The sequence below is a fragment of the Microcebus murinus genome, chromosome 2, assembly GCF_040939455.1.
Source record: "Microcebus murinus isolate Inina chromosome 2, M.murinus_Inina_mat1.0, whole genome shotgun sequence".
Lineage (NCBI taxonomy): Eukaryota > Metazoa > Chordata > Mammalia > Primates > Cheirogaleidae > Microcebus > Microcebus murinus.
In genome coordinates, this window is record NC_134105.1 from 121,797,917 (window position 1) to 121,823,444 (window position 25,528).

Sequence of the window (25,528 nt, forward strand, 5' to 3'; positions counted from 1 at the left end):
ATAAATTTACCCAGTTTCAACAATGCTGCTAGGTAATAATGCTTATAGGCCAAACTATACCAATTATATCCATGACAAAAATTAACTCATTTAATCCTTTCAATAACACAAACAGGTACCTATTACTAGACCCGTTTTATAGATAAGGAAACTGAGCTACAGAGCTGTTAAAGTCACTCAAGAATTAATAATGCCAAAATTCAAAATCAGGTCTATATTCTGTCTCTCGCCCAGGGTGAAGTGCCATGACACAATCACAGCTCAATGCAGTCTCAAACACCTAAACTAAGGGACTATACAGGGAATACTGCCCAGGGATTACAGGCATGAGGAGCCACACCTGGCCCAAATTAAGTTCTATGTTCTTAATCACTATCCTATACTACTTTCTCATACTTTGAGTTGATTATCAATTAAAATTCTCTTCTCCCTTCTTTTCTATAGAGAATCAAAAGCAGAATATTCAAAATCCCAGCCTTCTTTGCAGTTAAGGTTGGCCACATGGCATAGTTCTTGCCTACCAAATGCAGGCATCAGTCCCTGAGAGGATACTGTATACAAGAACAAAAATGCAGAGCCCTGTAAAAAGACATTTCCCTTTCTCCTTCTTAAAACTCTGATGCAGTGTCCAGAGACAAACAGCTATCTTGTGAACATGAAGACAAAAACCTTAAGTTGAAAAGATAGGATACTAGCTCCTTGATGACATCCTAAGCAGTTATTAGCCCTGGACTGCCTACACTTCTGGACTTCACATTACATGATAAAAGTAAATCCTTATTTAAGCCAGTGTAAGTTTTCTGTTATAGGCATACAAATCCAATCCTTACTGATAACATGATGACATATTTTTAGTATAAAAAAGCTAAATCTTCATCTGTCATGCCAAATGAAAGCAATAAATAAAAAAATAGCAGTACTATATTATTTAGTGAAATGGAAGCAATATAGTGTAGCAGTAAATAATACAGGTGGCGAAGTCAAGATGGTTATGTCAAATCCTAGCCCTTCCACTTATTAATTATATAATTATGTTCAATTATTTAATCTCCTTGTGCTTCAGTCTGCTGATATGTAGGATGTTAATACGTAGGATGGTTCTGTCTGCTGTCTTTCACAACAAAAAAAAATGTAGATGGTAACAATATCAACCTTATAGGACAATTAAGTTTAAAAAAACAAAAAACGAAAAACCTGTAAAGTACTTTAGAACAGTAGCAAGTAACTAGTAAGCACTCAAATGTTAGATGATGATAATGATGACTAATTCTAGCAGAAGAAATACCTAAAAGAATTAAAATGATTGCTTCTGAGAGGGAAGACTACCTTGGAAATGCTGAAAGGGTAAATAAGGATTTGCTGCTTTTCATTATAAGGTATTCTGTTATAATTCTATTTTTTTACTATATATAATTTTTATTTGTTTAAAAAAAGTACCCTTAGATGAAACTCCATGGTCCTAATATTGTTTAATTTCTAAAACTAGAAAACTCTATTCCCTACGAATGGACAAAAGCAAACATCCAAATTTTCTATCACAAAAGATCTAGATACCATATTTCCCTGAAAATAAGACCTACCCATAAAATAAACCCTAGCAGGGTTTATTTCTAAGCATTTGCACAATATAAGCCCTATCCTGAAAATAAGACCTAGTGATGGGCATGGATACACAGTGTATCTGCACAACCTATGCATTTTGTCACGGAGCAGTAAAGAGGAGCAGCCCTTCTCATCTGCCCCATGAAAGCTCTATTGCTAGACATGAGAGATTGGGGAAATGGTTCTAAAGGAAATAGAGTTGCAAGAAATTCAGGATGGAATTCGGGTTTTGGAGAGTTATGATGATGTTCCAGAAGATCACGACTTAACTACATTTGAATAAATGTAGATTGTTGTACTGTACTTAAAAAAATAACACATCCCCTGAAAATAAGCCCTATCGTGTCTTCTTAAGGAAAAATAAATAAGACCCTGTCTTATTTTCAGGGAAACACGGTATCAACACACCAACCTTTTAAACAGCACCTGTAATAAAGCATTTTTAAGATTTGGAGAAGAGGATCTTTCTGGTCCCTAAGAAAATATATTTATAAGTTTCAGTAACAATACTATCCATCTTTATTTTATGCTTCAGTGTGGCTTATAAGATGCAAAATGTTTTAACAGACATTCCAATCTATTCAGAAGTCAGTCCAGCCTTCCAACAGTGCCACGAATGAATATTTTAGGAGGGGCCACAGCACCCAAAATAAACTGAATATTTATCAATACTCTCCCAGAAAATTCCAAAATTTTTAATATTCATTCACTCAACAAATTATATATTGAATACTAACTACATACAAGACATTGTTCTAGATACTGGGATACAGAAGCAAATAAAACAAATCCCTTCATGGTGCTTACAATCTATTAGAAGAGACAGATAATAAATAAAATAAAAAGACTTTATACAGTATGTTAGATAGTGATAAATGCTGAGGAAAAAATAAAGCAGGGAACAGGGATAGAAAGTGTTGGGTTCAGAAACAGTCTGCAAATTTAATACAGGGTAATTTTATACAGGATAATACAGGGAAGCCTCAATGAGTTGACATTTAAGTAAATATTTTCAAGGTAATGGAGGAATGATCTACACAGTAATCTAGGGCAACAGCAATCTAGCAGAAAGAAGAGCAAGTGCAAATGTCCTGAGGTAGGACACATACCTGACATGCTCAAAGATTAGCAGGAAGGCCAGTATAGAGTGGAATGAGCAAGTGGGAGAAAAGGAGAAGATGAGGCCAGAGAGATAAGGGGCCACCTTAGAAAACTAAGTAACCTTAAGGACTATGGCTTTTACACTGAGTAAAAAAGGAATTCGCTGGAATATCTGGAATAAGGAAGTGTTGTGGTTTGACACAGTGATGAACCAGATCACTCTACCTAATATGCTGAAAAAAGAGTAAACAGAAGCAATATAGAAATGGTTATGGAATTTATCATAATAATCCATTGAGAAACAGGGCAGGATTGGACTAGCATGGTAGCAGTGGGATTGGTGAGAAGTGTTCAGATTCTAGACATATCTTGAAGGTAGAGTTATGGTTTGGTAATGGATTAGATATCGAGCACAAGACAAAAACTAAGGTTTTCAGCCAGAAAACTAGAAGAAATGACAGGTTTGTGTCACACAGAGCCTGATCACCCATTAGTTTATTTAAAAAAAAAAAAAAGGAAGGACAACAGTATGTGTCAGATCAAATGTGTTCCACTGATATTAAAAGTTGCAGGACCCCAAAATTATCAGATTGGTTTAAACCAGCAGCTTTGAAGTAATGTCTTCTAAGCAACATGAATTAAAGAGGACAAAGTCTCCACACTTTTTACCAAAAGCTAGCTTTTTAACCACATTTAAAGGCTATGACTTCCAATAAAAGTGGAATTCAAGTGAAACTGATCCTAGCTATGCCACTTACAGCTTTGTGACTCTGGGCAAGTAGTTTAATCTTTCTAATCTCATTTCCTCATTTGTAACTGGGATGATAATTATATCACAGAAGCACTGTACTGATTAACAAGACATCTATGAAGTGTTCAGTACAATGCCTGGTATACAATATTCATTAAGTGGCAGAATATACCAAAAAGAGTAAATATGGAAAAATATGTATCAGTTATAGGACTACTGCTATGGTCTGAATATTTGTGAACCCCCAAAATTGAAGTGATTTCAAATGTGAAATCCTAATCCTTAAAGTCATGTTATTGAAAGATGGGCTTTTAGGAGTCCTCATTGAATGGGATTAGTGTCCTTAAAAAAGGGTCTAAGTGGGCACCATCACTCACACCTATAATCCCAGCAATTCAGGATCACTTGAGGTCAGGAGTTCAAGACCAGCCTGTGTAACATGGTGAGACACATCCCTAATAAAATGAAAAAAAGTAACCGTACACCTTTCTGTAGCTCAAGCTTACTAAGAAGTCTGGAGCAGGAGGATCGTTTGAGACCAGGATTTCAAGGCTGCAGTGAGCTATGATCATGCCACTGTACTACAGCCTGAGCAAAAGAACAAAACCCAACCTATTTAAAAAAAAAAGATGACGACAACGACGACGAGATGACCATGATAACAACATCAGAAGGAATTCGATCTCCCATTCTATCACGTGAGAATACAGCAAGCAAGCACTAGGTACCAAAAATCAAGCCGTCACTGGACACAGAACTTCCCAGTACCTTTACGTGAACTTTCCAGCCACCATAAATGAGAGAAATAAATTTCTGTAGTTCTTAAGTTATAATACTTAGTGTATGGCATTTTCATATAGCAGCCTGAACAGACTAATCCTTAGGAAAGGTAGTATCTACTCAAGCCAAAAATTTTCTAGAATTCCCATTAAAAATAGTTATAATAGAATAAAGCAGACAGGAAGGGCTCTAATCAATCACTCTCTTTCCCAAGAAAAGGAAAAAATGTCACAGGAACTACAGACATACTAATACAGAAAAGATTCTAACAAAAATACTGTTAACTCTTCCCAATTTTGAAAAGCAAGAACATACTCAGGGAAAAACATATCTATTTAGAATAATCAGTTAAAAAAAATAATCCATATAGAACCCCCGCTACTCTGTCAATTAATAGCACTCAAGGACAACAGGCAACCCACTCCCAGCAAATGTATAACTACCAACTTTCCAACAGCCTGTGCTCACTTTGTGTCTCATTCTCACATATTGGGAATTCTCACAACATTTCAGACTTTGATTATTATTTTATTTATCTCTTATGGTAATCTGTGATCAGTGATCTTTGTGCTACCATTGTAATTGTTGTGGGGCACCACAAACTGCACCCACTGATAAATGTTGTGTGTGTTCTGACTGCTCCACTGACCTGCCATTCCTCCACCCCTCCTCTTCTCCTCAGGCCTCCTATTCCCTGAGACATAGCAATATTGAAATTAGGCCAATTAATAACCCTACAATGGCCTGTAAGCGTTCAAGTGAAAGGAAGAGTCACACTGTCTCTCACTTTAAATCAAAAGCTAGAAAGGATAAAGCTTAGTGAGAAAGATATGTCAAAAGCTGAGATAGGTGGAAAGCTAGCCCTCTTGCACCAAGCAGCCAAGTTGTGAAGGCAAAGAAAGCAAAACAGCCTTATTGCTGATATGGAGAGAGTTTTAGTGGTCTGGTTAGAAGATCAAACCAGCTACAACATTTCTGTAAGCCACACTCTATAATCCAGAGCAGCGTCCTAGCTCTCTTCAAATCTGTGAAGACTGAGAGAGGCAAAGAAGTTGCAGAAGAAAAGGTTGACTCTAGCAAGGGTTGGTTCATGAAGTTTAAGGAAAGAAGCCGGCCACCTCCATTACATAACAGCACAAGGAGAAGCAGTAAGCACTGTTGTAAAAGCCACTGCAAGTTTATCCAGAAGATCTAGCTAAGATCATTAATGAAGGTGACCACACTAAACAACAGATTTTCAATGTAGATGAAACAGCCTTCTATTGGAAGAAGATGCCATCTAGGACTTTCATAGCTAGGGAGGAGAAGTCAATGCCTGGCTTCAAAGCTTCCAAGGTGACTTTAACCACTTTGGTATGAGCGTCGACTATAGTCGATAGCAACAGACGAACGCGCACAGCTGAGCGTCGACTTTAGCCGACAGCCGAGCGTCGACCCTAGCGTTAATAGGGTCTTTTATTAAAGACTTTTCTAATTTTTCATTTATCAAAATAAAATTGTGAACATTTAAAAATAACGAAATAAAAACATATAGGTATATGTTACCTATTCTAATTTTACATTACAAGTAAAGCTGCCTGTAAAGTAAAACAAGCTTTCAGTGCTTTAAAGCTTTCCTCATCACACAAGAGCAAAACGGATTCGTCGTCAATGCACAGCACAAACTATCGTGCGGACTATGAGTGCCGGCTATGGGCAAGGTTTCCCAGCCAGTGAGCGCCGTACCGAAGTGGTACGCAACAACAAAGCCTGGATGATGGAACATCTGTTTATAGCATGGCTTCCTGAATATTTTAAACTCACTATTGAGACCTACTGCTCAGGAGAAGAGATTCCTTTCAAAACACTACTGTTTACTGACAATGCACCTGGTCACCCAAGAGCTCTGATGGAGACGTGCAAGGAGATTAATGTTATTTTCATGCCTGCTAACACAACATCCGTTCTGCAGCCCATGGATCAAGGAGTAATTTTGACTTCCAAGTCTTGTTATCGAAGAAATACGTTTTATGAAGCTGTAGCTGCCAAAAACAGTGATTCCTCTGCTGGCTCTTGGCAAAGTAAACAGAAATGCCTTCTGGAAAGGATTAACCATTCTAGTTGCCATTAAGAACACGCATGTTTCGTGGGAGGAGGGCAAAATATCAACATTAATGGGAGTTTGGAAGAAGTTGGTTCCAACCAAAATGGATGACTTTGAGGGGTTCAAGACTTCAGTGAAGGCCGGGCGTGGTGGCTCACGCCTGTAATCCTAGTACTCTGGGAGGCCGAGGCGGGCGGATTGCTCGAGGTCAGGAGTTCGAAACCAGCCTGAGCAAGAGCCAGACCCCGTCTCTACTATAAATAGAAACAAATTAATTGGCCAACTAATATATATATAGAAAAAATTAGCCAGGCATGGTGGCGCATGCCTGTAGTCCCAGCTACTCGGGAGGCTGAGGCAGGAGGATTCCTTGAGCCCAGGAGTTTGAGGTTGCTGTGAGCTAGGCTGACACCATGGCACTCTAGCCCAGGCAACAAAGTGAGACTCTGTCTAAAAAAAAAAAAAAAAAAAAGACCAGTGAAGGAAGTAACAACGGGCGTGGTGGAAGTAGCAAGAGAACTAGAATTAGAAGTGGAGTCTGAAGATGTGACTGAGTTGCTGCAGCATCATGAAAAACTTGAATGGAGGAGGAGCTGTTTGTCATGGATGGACAGAGAAAGTGGTTTCTTGATGTGGAATCTACTCCTGATGAAGATGCTATGAGTGCATAGTGGTACTGCACAGTTTTAATAAAGTACAGCATAGTGTAAATATAACTTTTTATCCACTGGGAAACTCCAAAATTATTTAATTGCAATATTCACTTTATTGTGGAGGTCTGGAAGTGAACCTATAGTATTTCCAAGGTACGCCTGTACATGAAAAGAAGTGTTTTACCCCTTTTATCAATTAGCAATTCACTTCTTTTTCTTTTTTTTTTTTTTTTGAGACAGAGTCTCACTTTGTTGCCCTGGGTAGAGTGAGTGCCGTGGCGTCAGCATAGCTCACAGCAACCTCAAACTCCTGGGCTCAAGCGATCCTCCTGCCTCAGCCTCCCGAGTAGCTGGGACTACAGGCATGCACCACCATGCCTGGCTAATTTTTTTTTTATAGATATTTTTAGTTGGTCAATTAATTTCTTTCCATTTTTAGTAGAGACAGGGTCTTGCTGAGGCTGGTTTCGAACTCCCGACCTCGAGCAATCCACCCGCCTCGGCCTCCCTGAGTGCTAGGCTTACAGACGTGAGGCACCACGCCTGGCCCTTTTTCATTTTTTTCTACTGGGTTTTTTATCTTGCATGTTACTTTATAGGAATTGTTTGTATTATGGTGGTATAGAAGGTATCAACCATCCCAGAAGGAGTTTCAACTTATTTGTTAGTTCCTCTCTCTCTTTGATGATGTCACTGTGTCACAGTGGGTCCATAAGATGTTTTGGGAGATAAGAAATGTTGGCCCAGATGTGGAATTAGAGGGAACCTTGTACACTGCTGGTCAAAATATAAAATGGTATGGCCATTACAGTAAAAAAGTATGGAGGTTTCTCAAAAAATTAAAAATAGAACTACTATATCCAGCAATTTCACATCTTGGTATGTATCCAAAGAAAATGAAATCAGTATCTCAAAAAGATATCTGCATTCCCGTGTTTATTACAGCACTATTCACACTAGCCAAGATGCATCAACCTGAGTATCCACAGAAATACTGACAGATAATAGACAAAGAAAATATGAATTGTGTGTGTACATATATGTATTATAAACATACATATATTATATACACACAATGTAATATTCAGTGTCTTATTCTTTTTGTGCTGCTGTAACAAAATACATGAGCCTGGATAATTTATAAATAATAGAAATTTATTTCTTACAGTTCTAGATGCTGGTCTAAAGAATTTCCAGGTTTGTTGTCTGGTGAGGTCTCTGCTTCCAAGGCAGTGCAGTGAATGCTGCGTACTCACAAAGCAGAAGGTGAAAAGGCAAAAAAGGGCAAAATAGTGGCAGAGAGGAAACCTACTCCCTTCAAGCCCTTTTTCAAGGGCCCTAATCCTATCTGTGAGGGCTCTGTCATCACAATTTAATTACCTTCTAAAAGCTGGAGCTCTTACATAAATCATAATAGAATAGAAAACTAAAAGATGAGGTTAGAAGCATGAGAATAGATATAAGGCCAGGTGCAGTGGCTCATGCCTGTAATCTTAGCATTCTGAGAGGCCAAGATGGGCAGATCACTTCCACTCAGAAGTTCAAGACCAGCCTGAGCAAGAGCTGTCTCTAAAAAAATTAAAATTAAATTAAAAAACTACAAAAAAATAAACAGGAATACAATTCTCTATCTAATAAGATCTAGGATGTCATCAATAGTAAGATGCACCATTATATTTCACCAAAGAAAAATAATTCTGCTAATTAAATATATCAGTTAAGAATTTTATTTTATGCTTTTCCAAAAAGCTCTTTAGACTAAAATTTTATCATATTTAGATATGGATGAATATGGTGAATATATAGATATGGAAATAAAATTATAGTTTCCTACAAATTTTCATTTTTATGTTTAACTTTTCTGAATCACTTTTTGACTAAGTCACTGATATCCAGATTTTTCCACACAATACTTCCCATTAGTTTTGTGATGCAGCATTTATTAAGAGAATCCATAACAGAACTAAAAGCCATGGGTACTGGGATCTTTTAAGCCAGCTTTACATTTAGCCAGACTCCAGCTTAACGCATCCAATTTGCCACATCCAGAATATCCTCTGCCACTCACCCTCACATACAATTAGTTCATAGGAAATAAGACAGTAATTCACAATTGTCTTGAAGAGGCTTTCATTCAATCTGCTGAAATCTGAGAGTAGTATCTCCATGACAGGATTAGTGTCCCTACAAGGAAAAGACTAGAGTCTACTCCCTTGAGGGCAGCTATCAGTAACCAGAAAAAAGGCCCTCATCAGACAATACATCTACCTAATCACAGACTCCAGAAGCGTGAGAATTAAATGTTTGCTTTTTTTTTTTTTTTTTTTTGAGATAGAGTCTCACTCTGTTGCCCTGGCTATAGTACCATGGTGTCAGCCTTGCTCACAGCAACCTCAAACTCCTGGGCTCAAGTGATCCTTCTGCCTCAGCTTCCTGAGTAGCTGGGACTACAAGTATGCACCACCATGCCCAGCTCATTTTTCTATATGTATTTTCAGTTGGCCAGTTAATTTCTTTCTAGTTTTAGTAGAGACGGGGTCTCACTCTTGCTCAGGCAGGTTTTGAACTCCTGACCTTCAGCGATCCTCCTGCCTCAACCTCCCAGAGTGCTAGGATTACAGGCGTGAGCCACAGCACCCAGCCTTAAATGTTTCTTTATTTAAGCCATCCAGTCTATGGTATTTTTGTAAAAGCACTTGAACTAAAATTATGTTCTAATTTGTGATTGAATAAAAGACAATCACTGAAGGGTGTGATGGTGCTAGAATGTTCTAGAGGACTGAACTCTCAAAATTAATAAACTAAAGCATGCACCAAAATAAATAAAAGCCCAGCAATGGGGAGGAACCAACCAAATAAACACCAAGTAACAAGCACAGTAGTCTCACGCCAGGGAAGGGGCACGAGCATTGATTTACCCCTTCTGAAATGCAACCATGAACCTGAAAACTGAGGACAGAATATGAACAGTGAAAAAAGCTATCTGGCACGCCAAACCTCAAGCCAGGGCTCAAGACAACACGAGTGGAAATTGAAGCCTACGGTACTTGGAAATTAAGTATAGTAACAACAAAATTCAAACTCAGCCATACCCCTAACTAGATTGACTCAATCTCCAAAGAAGTGTGATCATTTCCAGGCACAAACACTACACACCTAGTCTCCACTGTTCTACATGCAATTTCTAGTATGATATACACATAAAAGCAAGATTAAACAACCCTTTGCCAACAGCCAAAGCAGTCAACAAGACTCAAGAGAAAATTCAAACGATGAAACTATGAAACAAAAACTTTAAAGTAACTACAATTAGTATATATGGGGATATAGTGGAAAAGATGAACAGTATGCATGAAAAGATAGAGAATTTCAACAAAGATATGGAAACTAAAAGAGAAAGTAAAATGGAATTGCTAGAAGTTTAAGATAGAATATCAGAGATAAAGAATTTTTTTTGATGGGCTCATCAATATACAAAACATAAGAGAAAGAAGCAGTAAATTTGAAGATAGGTCAACAGAAATTTTCTAAAACACAAGAGAAAACAGAGCAGAGCATCCAAGACCTATGGCACAATATCAAATATTCTAAGATATGTGTGATTGATTAAAAAAAGGGAAAGACAGAGGATAAGTCAGAAGAAATATGTAAAAAGATAGTAACTGAAATATTTTTTAAAATTACAAAAAACATCAAACCACAGATCCAAGAAGCTCAGAAAAAACACCCAGCAGTATTTATAAAAAAATAAAAACTCCCTAACACATATAATGCACTTAAACTGCTAAAACCAAAATTAAAGAGAAAATCTTGAAGGCAGTCCCAGAAGATACATTACATGTAGGGGAATAAAAATAAAAATTTAAACAGACTTCTCATCAAAAAGTATGCTGGCCAGAAGACAATGGAGTGACTTCTTTTAAATACTAAAAGTAATAACTTTCAAATCAAAATTTTATAGTCAGTAAAAATCTTTTAAAATAAAAGCAAAATATACTAAATTTCAAACAAACACAAACTTAAGATAATTCACTGCACACAGACCTGCAGCACAAAATATATAAATGTAAGTTCTGTATGCAGAAGGAACATGAAGCTAGACAGAAACAAGGATGTAAACAAAGAAATAGAGCTCTAAAAATAGTAATGGTGAACATAAATGAAAGAAATAAAGAAAATGATAGACACCAGATGTCGTGGCACACACCTGTAATCCCAGCTACTCAGGAGACTGAGGTGGGGGGATTGCTTTAGCCTAGAAAGTGGAGAAATACATCTCAATTAGAAAACCTTAGGAACCTCTGTTTGGAAGAAACAATTACGTTAAAAGGGAGATTAAAAAAAAAAACAACAACTCAGAATCAGGAGGAAAAACAAAAAGAAAGGAACATAAGAATAAGCATAACTGATAATGATTCAAGAAAAAAAAGGCCATTGACTTTGCAACCCCCACCAAAGAACTTTAAATATAACAAAAAACTGACAATAGTACTATAATTTAGTACCATTACAGGCTGAACATTCCTTATCTGAAATGGTTGAGATCAGAGTGTTTCAGATTTCAGTTTTTTCCAGATTTTGAAAACGAGTGCATTTACATACTTACCTGTTCAGCATCCCTAATCTGAAAATAAAAAATCCGAAGAGCTTCAAGGTGCATTTCCTTTGAGCGTCATGTCAACGCTCAAAAAGTTTCAGATTTTGGAAAAGTTTGGAGTTCAGATTTTCAGATTAGGGATACTCAACCTGTATTAGGAGAGATTATTTTGAATATTATCTCTTGTCATCATTTATTAAAATAGTATTTTTCAAACAATTACACACTGTGAAGATGTTTTCATATCAATTGCCAAAACTAAGGGCAGATATATACAACCTCAAGTTTGCCAAAAGGTAATCTATGTCATTTGGGACACTAAAGAAAAAACACTACAGAACAGATCCAAATACAGAAAATTAGTTCAAAAATTCTAATATTTTATTATACATTTATAAGACACATCATCTCAATTAATCAAGGGTCATATGGCAAGTAGTTTGACTCCCAGGTAACATCTTTAATCAGTGCCCTGTGATCGCCCTAACTTTTAGATGCATTACTTCTTTAAAAAGCAGCAAACTTACTAAGTAAATTTAGTAAGTACTTACAAAGTATCATCTTAGAACTTTCCAATAAAGTATTATGTATATAGTTCAACCCACGTATATTTTAGCACTAATTCCATTATGCTTTCATAAAATTGTGTCAACTGTCTCATAATAGTATTCGTTCCAGCTAACAAAAATATTGAATCTTATAAAAGTTAAATACTAAAAAAATTAACATTACCAAGATAATCAGAGCCAAGCACAATCTAGAGTCATTTAGGTCAACATGGAGTAGTTACATCTTACCTAAACAGGGTCACAGAACCTCTTTCATATTTTGGTACCAAATGCCAAACCCAAGCGAATACCACATTACTCCTTTTGGTGATTTTATAAATTACAATGCCTTTTTACATGCATTATATGCATTATATAAACCTCACAATCCTACAGAATATTACTATATCCCAATTTATCAATAAAGAAACTTGAGTCCAAGACAGTAAAGTAAACCTCAAAGTCTTAAATTCCAAGTTCAGTGCCCTAAGCACATTGCTTTGATCTCAGAAGACTAAAATAATAAGCATGATTGTGACTATAAAAATCAAAAATCACAATCATCAGCAAACAGAAGACCTTTTAATATATATTCTTTAAGAAAGAAAGACACCAGCAGAAGGGCCATGGGAAGATTTCTTTTTTCCCCTCAAAATTTCCAAAACTTGAAATTTCTCTAGCTTCCTCTTTCCCTTTACAGCACCAGCACCAAGTGGATTCAGGACTGAAAGAAAGAGAAATGAGTGAAAAGGAAAAAAATAAAGCTCAAGTCCTTTTTATATCTACAGTGATAACACTAGATTCCCCAGCAGCAATCTTCACAGGCGACAGTTAAGTTCCAGCCTCTGTCCCATCATGTCATTCCTACCTTGTTCCATTTGCTATGATTAAAAAGTCCTAAAAAACTTAAACCTCCCATTTTTCAAAAGTAGAGATTAAACTTATTTGATACCTTGTAAAGAAATTTCTCCCTAACCAATCATCTCCACTAGGACCAGTGTTTACCACTGTCTCATGTCACAGGCTCTATGAATAAATAGAGGAGAGGTAAAGAAGAAAAGGAATAAAGACAACCTTTTCAGACTCTGAAATTTAACAATACAATCTTTAAAAACTAAGGATTCAAAATAGCTATGTGCTAGTTTTGGGGTCAGAACTTCAAAAAGGATGAGACCAGGGAACAAAAAGGATGGGCCAAGAAACAAAGCACACAGATTAATACAACATGTAATAGTCATGGAAAGATAAGCACGTGAGCCAATCTCTGGTATCCATAAAGGTAGATTGGATTAGGGTACAAAATATGGCCAAGAAGTGTCTACTGATTGCTCCCAGCATGAAAATAACCCCAACACACGCTCAATCTCTTCCAGGACCTCATTTCATTCATACATTACCAACGGTCCTCCCCAAAGACAGAATAAGTTCTAACCACCACCAAAGGTTTATAGTTGAAGAAAATTTTAATTAGGCCTCTGTAGTTAAAGTTAGGTACAGGTGAAGCAATTAGGAGAATTCTCTCATAACAAACCACAAGTAATAACAGCACCAGGCCTCAAACACAGAATCTGGAGTATTGGATTCAAGGCAGACCAAGAGACTTCCAGTGTAGGAATATGGAACACAGATCTTCACTAGCATTCTACCACTAATGTAACTAAGTTTCTTTTTCTGCTTTTCAAAGCTATCAGCTTACTACTGTATATATTTATGGCCACTCCAGCACCAACACTCTATCAAAAACTTTAGGCCAACTCAGGTATTTCTTTTTTTATTTCAAATTCCTCAGACAGAAAATATAATTGGCTACCTCTCTCCCTAGGCAAAAGGAAGAAGAAGAAATATATATATAAAATTGGCCCAAAATATCTTTCAAGCCAATTCCAACAAGATGTAATTGTTATGTTTTGGTCACACTTCAGAAGAGTACCCAATCACAGGCCAATCAACTGGAGAAGATACCAAGTTGACATAGAAGAAAAACAGACGCCTACACAGGAGGGGGTATAAAACAGAAGTATGGACAGGAGCGGTACCATATCTAACACATTTCATTAGACAGCACCCCCATGCCATTATTTGGGGATGAAGGAAATCCCCAAAATGTATGTGAGATGTGTTCCTCATATCTCTACCTGGATTTTTAAAATTAACTTTTTTGAAAAGTTCTTTCAGTAGTTAAGTTTTATTCCACAAATACAGTGCTGAGTTTAAAAAAACAGTTAAATTTGTCTTCTACTCTTGAAATGAAAACCCAAATATATAACATACTTCAACAGAAAATGCATACTTCTACAAAAAACGCACTGAACCAAACAGTGAAAATCTGAATCACAACTTTTCCCTTGACTTTCCTTTGGCTACCAAGAAACATACTGTTATCCAACCCAATCATTAAAGATGAAAGCATAATTTTTAAAAAGTAATAAAGATATGGTCATTAAGCAGTTGAAAAGATGCTGAAGATCACTAGTGAATAGTGGAATGCAAATAAAAACCGTAATGAAATATCACTTCATACTCACTAGGTTGGCTATAATAAAAAAAAAAAAAAAAAGAATGACTCCTTATACATTGCTGGTAGGAAATGTAAAATTGTGCAACCACTGTTGAAAACAGTTTGGCAGTTCCTCAGAAAGTGAAACATAGAATATGTCCTAGCAATTACATTCGTAAGTAAATACCCTACAAACTAGAAAACATATGTTCAAAACTCATACAAGAATGTTCACAGAAACATTATTAATAATAGACAAGGAGTGGAAATAGCCCAAATGTCTATCAACTGATAAATGATTTTATAAATGTGATCTATCCATTCAATGGAATATTATTCAGCCACAAAAAATAAAGTGCTGCTACATGTTACAATATGGATGAACCTTAGAAATACTATGTTAAGTGTAAGAAGCCAGGTCACAAAAGACTATATATTGTATGATTCCTGTCATATGAAATGTCTAGAACAGCCAAATCCATAAAGACAGAAAGTAAATTAGTGATCTCACCAAGTGAAGAGGAGGAGAGTAACTGCTTAACGGAGTATATGGTTTCTTTTTGGGCTGATAAAAATGTTCTGTAATTAGACAATTAGTAATAGCTGCACAACACTGTGACTGCACTAAAACCCACAGAATTGTACACTTTCAAATTGTTAAAATGCTTCCTTTTGGCCAGAGCCACCATCTTCCAGTAATTTGCCAAAATGACAAACACAAAGGAAAGAGGAGAGGCGCCCAATACATGTTCTCCAGGCCTCTTAGAAAACATGGAGTTGTTCCTTTGGCCTCATACATGCAAATCTACGAGAAAGGTGATATTGTAGACATCAAAGGAATGGGTACTGTTTAAAAAGGCATGCCCCACAAATGTTACCATGGCAAAACAGGAAGAGTCTACAGTGTTACCCAGCATGCTGTTGGAATTGTTTTAAACAAACAAGCTAAGGGCAAGATTCTTGCCAAGAGGATTAAAGTATTGAGCATATTAAGCACTCTAAGAGCCAAGATATCTTCCTGAAACGTGTGAAGGAAAACGATAAGAAAAGGAAGGAAGCCAAAGGAAAGGTACCTGGGTTCAACTGAAGTTCCAGCCTGCTCCACCCAGAGAAGCACTTTGTGAGAAGCAACAGAAACCTGAGCTGCTGAAACCTATTTCCTATGAATTCATGGCATAATAGGTGTAGCACACTTTGTAAGAAGCAATGGAAAGGAGCCTGAAGTGCTGAGACCTGTTCCCTATGATTTTATGACATAATAGGTATAGCACACTTTGTGAGATGCAATGGAAAGGACTCTGAGCTGCTGGAACCTATTTCCTCTGAATTCATAGCATAAGCAATGTAAAATATAAAAGGCTCCCAGACTGTAAAAATGTTTCTCTTCACTGAATACAAGTATAGTGTCCCCTTCCCCAAAGAAATATTTAAAGCAAATTTTAATTGTGTCCTAAAATAAATAAATAAATAAATGTTAAAATAGTGAATTTTATGTCATATGAATTTTACTCTATTTCCTAAATGAAAGGAATAGAGAGCTAACACTTCTGGCTATGACGGAGTAACAGAATGGATCCTACAGAATGGAAGCACGAACTATTGCAAAACCCTTACCTTGTATATGAAATGATATAATATTACTTGAAGGTAGAATGTGAAAAGTTAAAAAAAATAAGTATTGTAAATCTCAGAACAAGCACTCCCCCCAAACACACACTATCACTAATAAGCCAACAGTGGAAATAAAATGTTAAAAATATCTAATTAATCCAAAGAGAGCAGGAAAGGATAGGAAAAAAGAAAAAGGGAACAGAAGGGACAAATAGACAACAAAGAACAAACAGGACAGCACCACACAAAACCAAACACAACATAGTTATGTTAAAATGAAAACAGTCCAACCAATCCAATTAAAAGGCAGTTTATCAGTTTAAATAAAAAGGGAAGACTCCACCATATACTGTCTACAGGAAACCTACTTTAAATATAAAAACACAGACATAATACAAGTGAACGATTAAAAAAATACCATGTAAACACTTAATGAAAAGAAAGCTGGAGACTATATTAACATTAGACTAAGTAGATTTCAGAACAAAGAACATTACCCCCCAAATAAAGAGTGACATTCCAAAATGAAAAGGGATCAATTTACCAACTCTAAATATGTGTGAGCTTTAAAATACACAAAGCAAAAGCTAACAAACCTAAAAGGAGACATAGCCAAATCTACAATTATAGTTAGATTAAGGACTTAATCAATAATTGATAGTACAAGTATACAAAAATCAAGAGGGGTATACAGAACTTGAATAAAATATCAATCAACTTGATTATTTGACATTTATAGAATATTCCAGGCTGCACACAGAATACTCACTTTTCTCAAGTGCATACTGACCATTAGCCAAACCAAAGCTTGTGGTGGACCATGAAACAAGTCTCAAAAAGTTTAACAGGTCTGAAATCATACGAAGTATATCTTCTCTGAACAAAGTTAAACTGTATTAGAGATCAGTAACAGAACACCATCCAGAAAATACTCATTTAGAAATTAAACAACACACTTCTAAATAATTCATGGTTCATACAAGAAATCAAAAGGGAAATGAGAAAGTATTTTAAACTCAATGAAAATTAGAAGATACAGCTAAAGTAGGGATTAGAAAGGGGAACTGATAGGATTAAATGTTTTTATTAGAAAAGAAGGCCAAAAATCAATAGTCTAAGCTTTCATATTAAGAAATCAGAAAAAGAAAAGATAAAACTCCAAGTATAGAGAAGAAAAGAACTAAAAAAGTAAAACTGAAAGTCGATGGAATAGAAAATGAACAAACTATATAGAAAATGAATAATATCAAATCTGGTTATTTGAAAAGATTAATAGAATTGACAATTCTTTAGCTTAACTGTTCAAGGAAAAAAAGGACAGCAACATAAATTATCAGTATCAGAAACAAAAGGTGGGACATCTTTCCAAATCTTTGACATTAAAAATATAAGGTAATATTATAAACTTTATGTCAATAAATTCAACAACAGGTGAAATGGACAAATCTCTTAAAATACTAAAGCTCAACAAATACATAATTTGAGGCCATGCGTGGTGCCTCACCCCTGTAATCCTAGCACTCTGGGAGGCTGAGACAGGTGGACTGTTTGAGCTCAGAAGTAGGAGACCAGCCTGAGCAAGATTGAGACCCCATATCTACTAAAACTTTTTTAAAAAGTAAAAAAATAGAAATTAGCTGGACAACTAAAAATATATGGAAAAACTTGCCTGTAGTCCCAACTACTCAGGAGGCTGAGGCAAAAGGATCACTTGAACCCAAGAGTTTGAGGTTGCTGTGAGCTAAGTTGACACCATGGCACTCTAGCCAGGGCAACAGAGTGAGACTCCGTCTCAAAAAAAAAAAAAAGAAATATAGAACTTGAATAGGTCTTTCTCTATTAAAGAAACTGAATTAGTAATTAAAAACCGTCCCACAAAAACTACGGCTTCCTTGGTAAATTCTACTTAAGGAAGAATGCCAATTTCATACAAACTCTTTCACCTCGTTTTAGAAGCCAGCATTACCCTACAATTAGTTATGGGCTTAGTTATTCCTCCCAAAAGAAAATCCTTTTCTTTTTTTATATTCAGGCCACATTCCACAGCAGAAAACACCTTTGTTGAAGTCCTAACTCCCACACTATCTTATAATGTGACTGCATTTGGAGATTAGATATTTAAATAAGTAATCAAGGTAAAATAAACTCATATGGGTGGGCCCTAATTTAACATGACTGGTTTCCTTATAAGATTATGATACAACACATACACTGAAGAGTGACCATGTAATGACACAGCAAGAAAGTGACCATCTGCAAGCCACAAAGAACTACCAAATCTGCCTACACCTTGTTTTGTACTTCCAGCCTCCAGAACTATGCTAAAATAAATTTCTGTTGTTTATACCACCCATTTTGTTATGAAAGCCTAGCAAACTAATACACTCTGATGTGAAAACCATAGTAAATCAAATATATCCATTAATCTGTGTCTTTTAAATCAGACATACAAATTGAAAAGAAAGAAGTATACCTATTTACAGATTACATGACTGTCTTCTTAGAAAATTTTTTAAGTTCTACCCAAAACTGTTAGAACTTGTATATGAATTTAAAGTTTTACAAAGCTAGGCATGGTGGTGTGTTAGGCCTATAGTCCTAGCTACTCGGGAGGCTGAGGTAGGAGGATCCCTTGAGACCAGGAGTTTGTATCCCATCTGGGCAACATAACAAGACCCCACCTCTTAAAAAAAAAAATTAAAATTAACAATGAAATGTGTTCTACAGTTCTTACAATATGAAAAAAAAATAAAGTTCACAAAATACAAGGTCAATATACAAAAATAAATTGTTCACATACTAGCAACAATTAGAAATTGAAATTAAAAGAACATTGAGAACAGCATCAAAACGTAATACTTAGTAGTAAATTTAACAAAATACGACGCAAAACCTAACACTGAAAATTATAAAACGCTGCTAAGAGAAATTAAAGAAGACCTAAATAATTGGAGAAATATAGTATGTTCATGGTTCAAAAGACTCAATAATGTTAAGATATCAAGTTAAATTGAGTTACAAATTCAAAGTAACCCAATTAAAATCTCACATCTCTTTTGTAGAAATTGACAAGCTATTAATAAATCTAAAATCATGTGGAAATGCAAACTTAAATAACCAAAACAACTTTGAAATAAAGGAACAAAATTACACTCCTGTTTTCAAGACTTGTCATAATCAAGACAATGTGGAACTGACATAGGGATGAACATATAGAACAATGGAACAGAACAAAAATTCCAGAAACAAATCCACACATATGTGGTAAATTTTTTAAAAAGGTGCCAAGAAAATTCAATGAGCAAAGATGGTTTTTTCAACAAATGGTGCTGTGATAATCAGATATCCATGGGGGTTAGAGAGAGTCTTCAATCCTTACCACACACTGTATAGAAAAACTAACTTGAAATGCACCATAACCATAAGATAATTATAAATCTTCTAGAAGAAAATGTTTTGTAACTTCCCCTTAGTAATTTCTTAACAAGGACATAAAACAAACAATAAAAAAACCAATCAATAAATTGGACTTAATCAAAATGTAAAACTTTTATACTTCAAAAAAACTATTAAGAAAATGAAACGGTAAACAACAAATTGGGAGAAAATATCACAATATACAGGTCTTTATATAACCAGAATACATAAAGAACTCTTACCACACAACGTGACATGCAAGTTAAGAGAAAAAACGGGCAAAAGATTAGGACACTTTATAAAAGCAAAAAAGTGTAAATGAAAATATGTGTTCAACATCATTATAAGACAATAAGATATCACTACATACCCACTAAAACAACTAAAATTTAAAAGACTGAAAATACCAAGTGTTGGCAAGGATGTGAAACAAATGGAACTTTCATGCATTGCTGGTAGAAATATAAAATGGTATAGCCTCTTTAGCAATAGTTTTCCAGTTTTTTTAAACATACAGTTGCCATAGAACCCAGCAATCCACTTCTAGGTATTTACCCAAGAGATGTAAAGACATGTCTACACAAAAACCTGACCATAAATGCTTACAGTAGCTTTCTTCATAATAGCCAAAAACTAGAAACAAAGAAACAACTCACGCATCTTTTAACTAGCAAATAGACTATTCATGTTATATACATACAATGGAATACTACCAAGCAATTAAAAGAAAAAAAATCAGTAATATTTAATAATACATTCAACATCACTGTATCTCAAAAACATCATACCAAATTGGAGAAGCCAGACACAAAAGACATGAATATGAAATTTGAGTGGAAAAAAAAAACCAAGAGTGATAGAAAACAGATCACTGGTTGCCAAGTGTCAGGTATGAGGGTAGAAGACAGAGTGTTGGCACAAGTGAACTTTCTGGAAATGTACTACATCTTGATTAGGATGGTGGTTGTATAGGTGTATTCCTTTGTCAAAGCTCGTTGAACTATACACTCAAAAGTGGTGACTTATTTTATGCAAATTATATCCTAATAAAGCTGATTTAAAACAAAATCAGCCTCTAATCAAAGGCAAGGTAATACAGTCGTTAAGAACTTGAACTCTGAGCCAGTATGGTGGAATATAAATACTGTCATCACCATTACTAAATGTGTGAAATGAGACAAGTTACGTAATCTCTCTGGGCCTCATTTCCTTCATCTACAAAATGGGAACTATGAGAGTACCTATACCGAACAGTTGTCGTGAAGATTAAACAAGTAATGTAAAACCCTTACAATAGTGCCTGGCAAATAACAGCATCTATAATAGTCATCTGTAATTTACGAAGCCCATTTTTGTCTCATTATCTCTATTATAGCCAAATGCTCACCCCTGAACTAAAACTAGGGGCAGAGGATTCCAATGCATTAGACTACTTGGGCAGGATCATGTGTTCCAACTCTGAGTCTGGGGAAGGAGAGCACCCATCCCAAACCACACAGACTAGAAAAAGCATGAATCCCCAAAGGTTACACCAGAAACAGAATAAACAGCAATCAGACCACCTATTGCAATCCACCTTTCACTCTATGTATTAATAGAAACAGACAAAATCAGTTCATGACATTGTGAAAAATGAAAGAACTTATATTTGAGAATATGAAAAGAAAACATGTTACTCTCAATGAAAATATCATTTGAGAAGGTAGGGACCTATATGAATAGAACCTGGCACATACATATTAATATATGAAGAAAGGGCAAAGAAAAAGAAAAGCCATGGTGGAGGGCAAAAATGGGGGTGGGAAAACACCAACAGGTACCAGGTCAAGAATTTAAAAAGCATATTATATTAATTTTTTTTAAGAGATCGGGTCTTGTTATGTTGCCCAGGCTGGACTTGAACTCCTGGTTAAAGCGATCCTCCTGCCTCACTCAGCGTCAAAGTAGCTCGGACTACAGGCATGCAACACTGCACCCAGCTTAAAAAGCATTTTATTTCTGTATACAGGTGAATATCCCTAATCTCAAAGTTTGAAATCCCAAATGCTCCAAAATCCATAACTTTTTAAGTGCTGACATGACACTCAAAGGAAATGCTCATTGAGCATTTTGAATTCCAGATTTTTGGATCAAGGATGCTAAGGATAATTCAAATATTGTAAAATTCAAAAAAATCTGAAATCTTCTGTTCCCAAGCATTGGATAAAGGATACTCAACCTGTAAATTTTACTAGGAAAGAGAAGACTGGCTAATTTCACTATCAAAAAAGCCTTTCCCCCTAATCTGTGGAAGTTTTCTGAGGAAAAGTGTAGGTTAAAATAATTACATGAAACAGAAAAAATCACTATCAAGAACAAACATACAAAACATACATATACAAGGAGGAAAAGTCAGTTAAGGTTGCAGTTCCTCTGATAACAATTCTTAGATGGAATATGATCACCTACATAATATTGGTTCATTACCAGGAAAAGTATAAAGACTTATAAAAGGAAAAGATTCCTAATCAACACATCCTTTAGTAAAAGGCCAATTAAATTTTCCACTGACTTTCCTAACTATCAAAAATGTAATTATACCCCATAATTGAGTGACTTTCACAATTTTTTAACCCTGACACCCAGTAAGAAACATGTTGCACATATGCTACCTATATACATGTAACCAAAAGTTTCATCAAACTTTATTATCTTTATTATGGCAGGTTCTATGATATCTCCTATTTCATTTTTTAATAGTTTGAAAAACATAGTGACAAGAATGGTCAACAGCTTTCATCTTTAGTGCTAAATGTGATTAACAGGTAAAGGCTATATAAAGTGCTATGGTAAGGACTTAAATACAACATCTAAATTCATTAGAGTATTTAACATTTGCCATAGTATTAAGAAAAGGGAATGGTACTAACATCTGCCACGGTACTAAGAGATGCAATGATTCCAAGTTATGTATTATAATCAGGTGGTTAAAAGTCTGCCTTTGCATTAAACCATGAGCTCCTTAAGAATAGAGTCTGTCTTAGTTTGACACAAAATAGGCAGTCACGTATTTATTCAATGAGGTCTATTTAATCTAGTAGATCCTATTTTCTGTCGAGCAGATGACTAAAAGTTAACCTTCTCACAAGGAGCTTACTATCAACTTGCAAACACAGTAATATTTCTGCTACAACTTTGAAAATAACTGGAACTTGCAGAGATAGACGAGGTCATTTCAGATAGTTGGCAGTGATAGAGATGCAGCAGTTATGTTACAGAATAAAAGAAAGTCATATTAAAAGAAAGAAAGTCAACTTCCAAATACAGGCTAGATTCATAGTTTAATTAAATGGGCCAAATAAGAAAAATTTGAAAAAAAATCAAAGTAACAAAAACATCCTTTCAACGTTGAAGCTTTATCCAATGTCAAGGTAAATACTACTCTCTCCTGTACCACAGATTCTCCATCGATAAAACTGTTAAAATTATCTGCAACTTGATATTTTCAATCCTTTGTATGAAATAAAATATTGAAATGTATCCCTAAAATGTTTATCAATTCTGCAATTAAATATAAACTTACTTTTAAATATGACATAAATCAAGAGAGGCCAATATGTGTTACTGATATTAGGTATGTGACTATTTAAATCAACTGTTCTTAAGGAGGGGAGGAGGCCATGTCCTTATTACCACGTGAGCATTTGTAAACTACACTGCCCACCGCAGCCTCAAATTCTGGTATGTCCCCTTGCTATGTGGACAGGCAGGGAAAGGGAGAGATTAAGGATAAAACATTTATCTCATGTGATTATGAAACAGCTGCTTCTCTCCAATCTATGCCATTTAAGAACCACTCAGCTAAATACAGGTACTTACAGATCTGAAATTTTCTAACTGCAAAACAAAGAAAGCAGTAAGTTGAGAATCAGGAAATCTGAATTTTCATTTTTGTCCTTAGCTGCCAAATCTGAAACAAAATTACTTCTCTGTGCCTCAATGGGAATATAATTACATTAGTATTATATTAAAATAACATGAAATGTGAAGTATAAGCATATCTTTAAAATGTCCTGTAGATAAACAGGAATTATCATCATTATTTGAGGCCCAAGTTAAAATACGACATAAAAGCACTGAGTAATCTGAGGCATATAAAACAAGACCAACCACCCAGCACCAATCAGAAATGGAAAGGATTCCTTGGGCCTTGCTTAATCCACCTCTTCCTATGCCAATAGGCCAAAATCAAACCAGGCTTGAGTCTTCAAAACAGACTCCCATTAATTAATTCTCCTGAATATTCAACCTTACCAAAAAAAGAAATAATGGACTAATGAGATTCTTAGACAGAAACTGAAATACTTAGAATTTTTAACTAAAGATTTTAATCAGATACTTCCACGCTAGAATATAAAAAACAATTTAAGCAACATGGTTAGGACTCACTACACTGATTTTTTTTTTAGAGACAGGGTCTCACTCTGTCACCCAGGCTTGTTTGCAGTGGCACAATCATAGCTCACTGCAGCCTTGAACTCCTGGACTCAAGCCATTCTCCCACTTCAGCCTCCAAAGTTGCTGGGACTACAGACTTGAGCCACCACTCCTGCCCTGAAATTTCTAAAAATTAGATGACAAACTAATAAAAATTTTAATAATCTTACTCCTAAACATAAAATCAGTGTCTCCAATTCTCTGTAACAGTCTATAGTACGCTGAGATTCCTAAGGTGACTGGCAGACAGTGAATGTCAAATATCTGTGGAATGACTGAATAATTCTCTTATTTCTCACATCTTTTACACTATTTTAGTGTGCCCAGATAAATGCTAGCATGTTTGTTTTCTTCAAGTGTACTAAAAATTGAAATGCAAATAGTAGCTAAAAAGACAAGTAAATTCTGCAAACCCCCACTTTGTTCTATTACCTTCTACCGTATCATGTGGCCCTCTCAACTGTGCACAAGTGCAAACCCCCATCAGACCCAACCATAAACTGCTTAATTTATAAACAATCACAATTCCAGCCCAAAAGTTTTGATGAAAAAATAAATTCTGAATTCAGAATAACAACAAAAGCAGAAATATGAATAAATAAATCATTATTTTTCTGCAAGAACTAGCAATTATAATTCTAATCAATAACTTTCCTAATAGTTCCAACTTCTAACCCTATCATATTTACTAACACCAACTCAGACCATCTTCAAGCCTAAAGTGAATCAACTTCCCTCATAATGACTGTCCAAGCCAACTTCCTACATCACTGATGATATTCCAACTCTATCAGAAATTTCCTCCACAGGAAAAGCACAAAACACCACCAGTTCATAACCACCAACAATTAGTCTCTCATAATCCTACCAACAATATCTAAAATCCAATGGAAATCTCAGAACACTCACAGCAAGGCAATTGACATCACCTTTCACTTACTATGACTTCTAGTCAAATATCATGACTGAATACTACCCTTTATCATTCAAGATGCTAACTTTGATGACAAAATGTCTATACCTAGCGTTTCTCAAGTCGGAACTTCGAGTACAGTCTGTTACAGTGTAGTAGGGTTACATCTGACACATGACGATACTTAATAAATGCGGTTCCCTCTCTCAAGATACTTAGTTGAGAAGTGGAATTTTTTGTGAGCACACTTACTTCAGTAGCCTCAACAGCAGACTTATAAGTGGCCTACCCTTTTAAATGGGAGAAGAGAAATATTTATACACACCATGACAGGTACTTACATTAAAAACTACTTCTTAAAACATCCATACCCATGTTTCATCTACCATACTTTAAATCAGCAAATTTTAACAATAACTCCATCTTTGTGAATCTCAAGAAGCTTAATCCTCTCCCTTTACAAATTTAATTCACCTCAACAACTACTCTGGACAGACTA

General features: G+C 35.6%; 1 protein-coding gene across 7 annotated transcripts in view; it reads right to left on the reverse strand.

Moving 5' to 3' along the window:
* Positions 1 to 25,528, reverse strand: part of COP1 (COP1 E3 ubiquitin ligase) — a 217,456-nt gene that overhangs the window by 190,770 nt on the left and 1,158 nt on the right. For 3 of the 7 annotated variants that reach the window (XM_076000399.1, XM_076000400.1, XM_076000398.1), the window contains exon 2: positions 11,178 to 11,225. The exons of the other annotated variants lie outside the window; for them this stretch is intronic. In XM_076000399.1, coding sequence (XP_075856514.1) covers positions 11,178 to 11,225 — 48 coding nt within the window. The remainder of the gene's footprint in view (positions 1 to 11,177; positions 11,226 to 25,528) is intronic. 7 annotated transcript variants of the gene reach the window in all.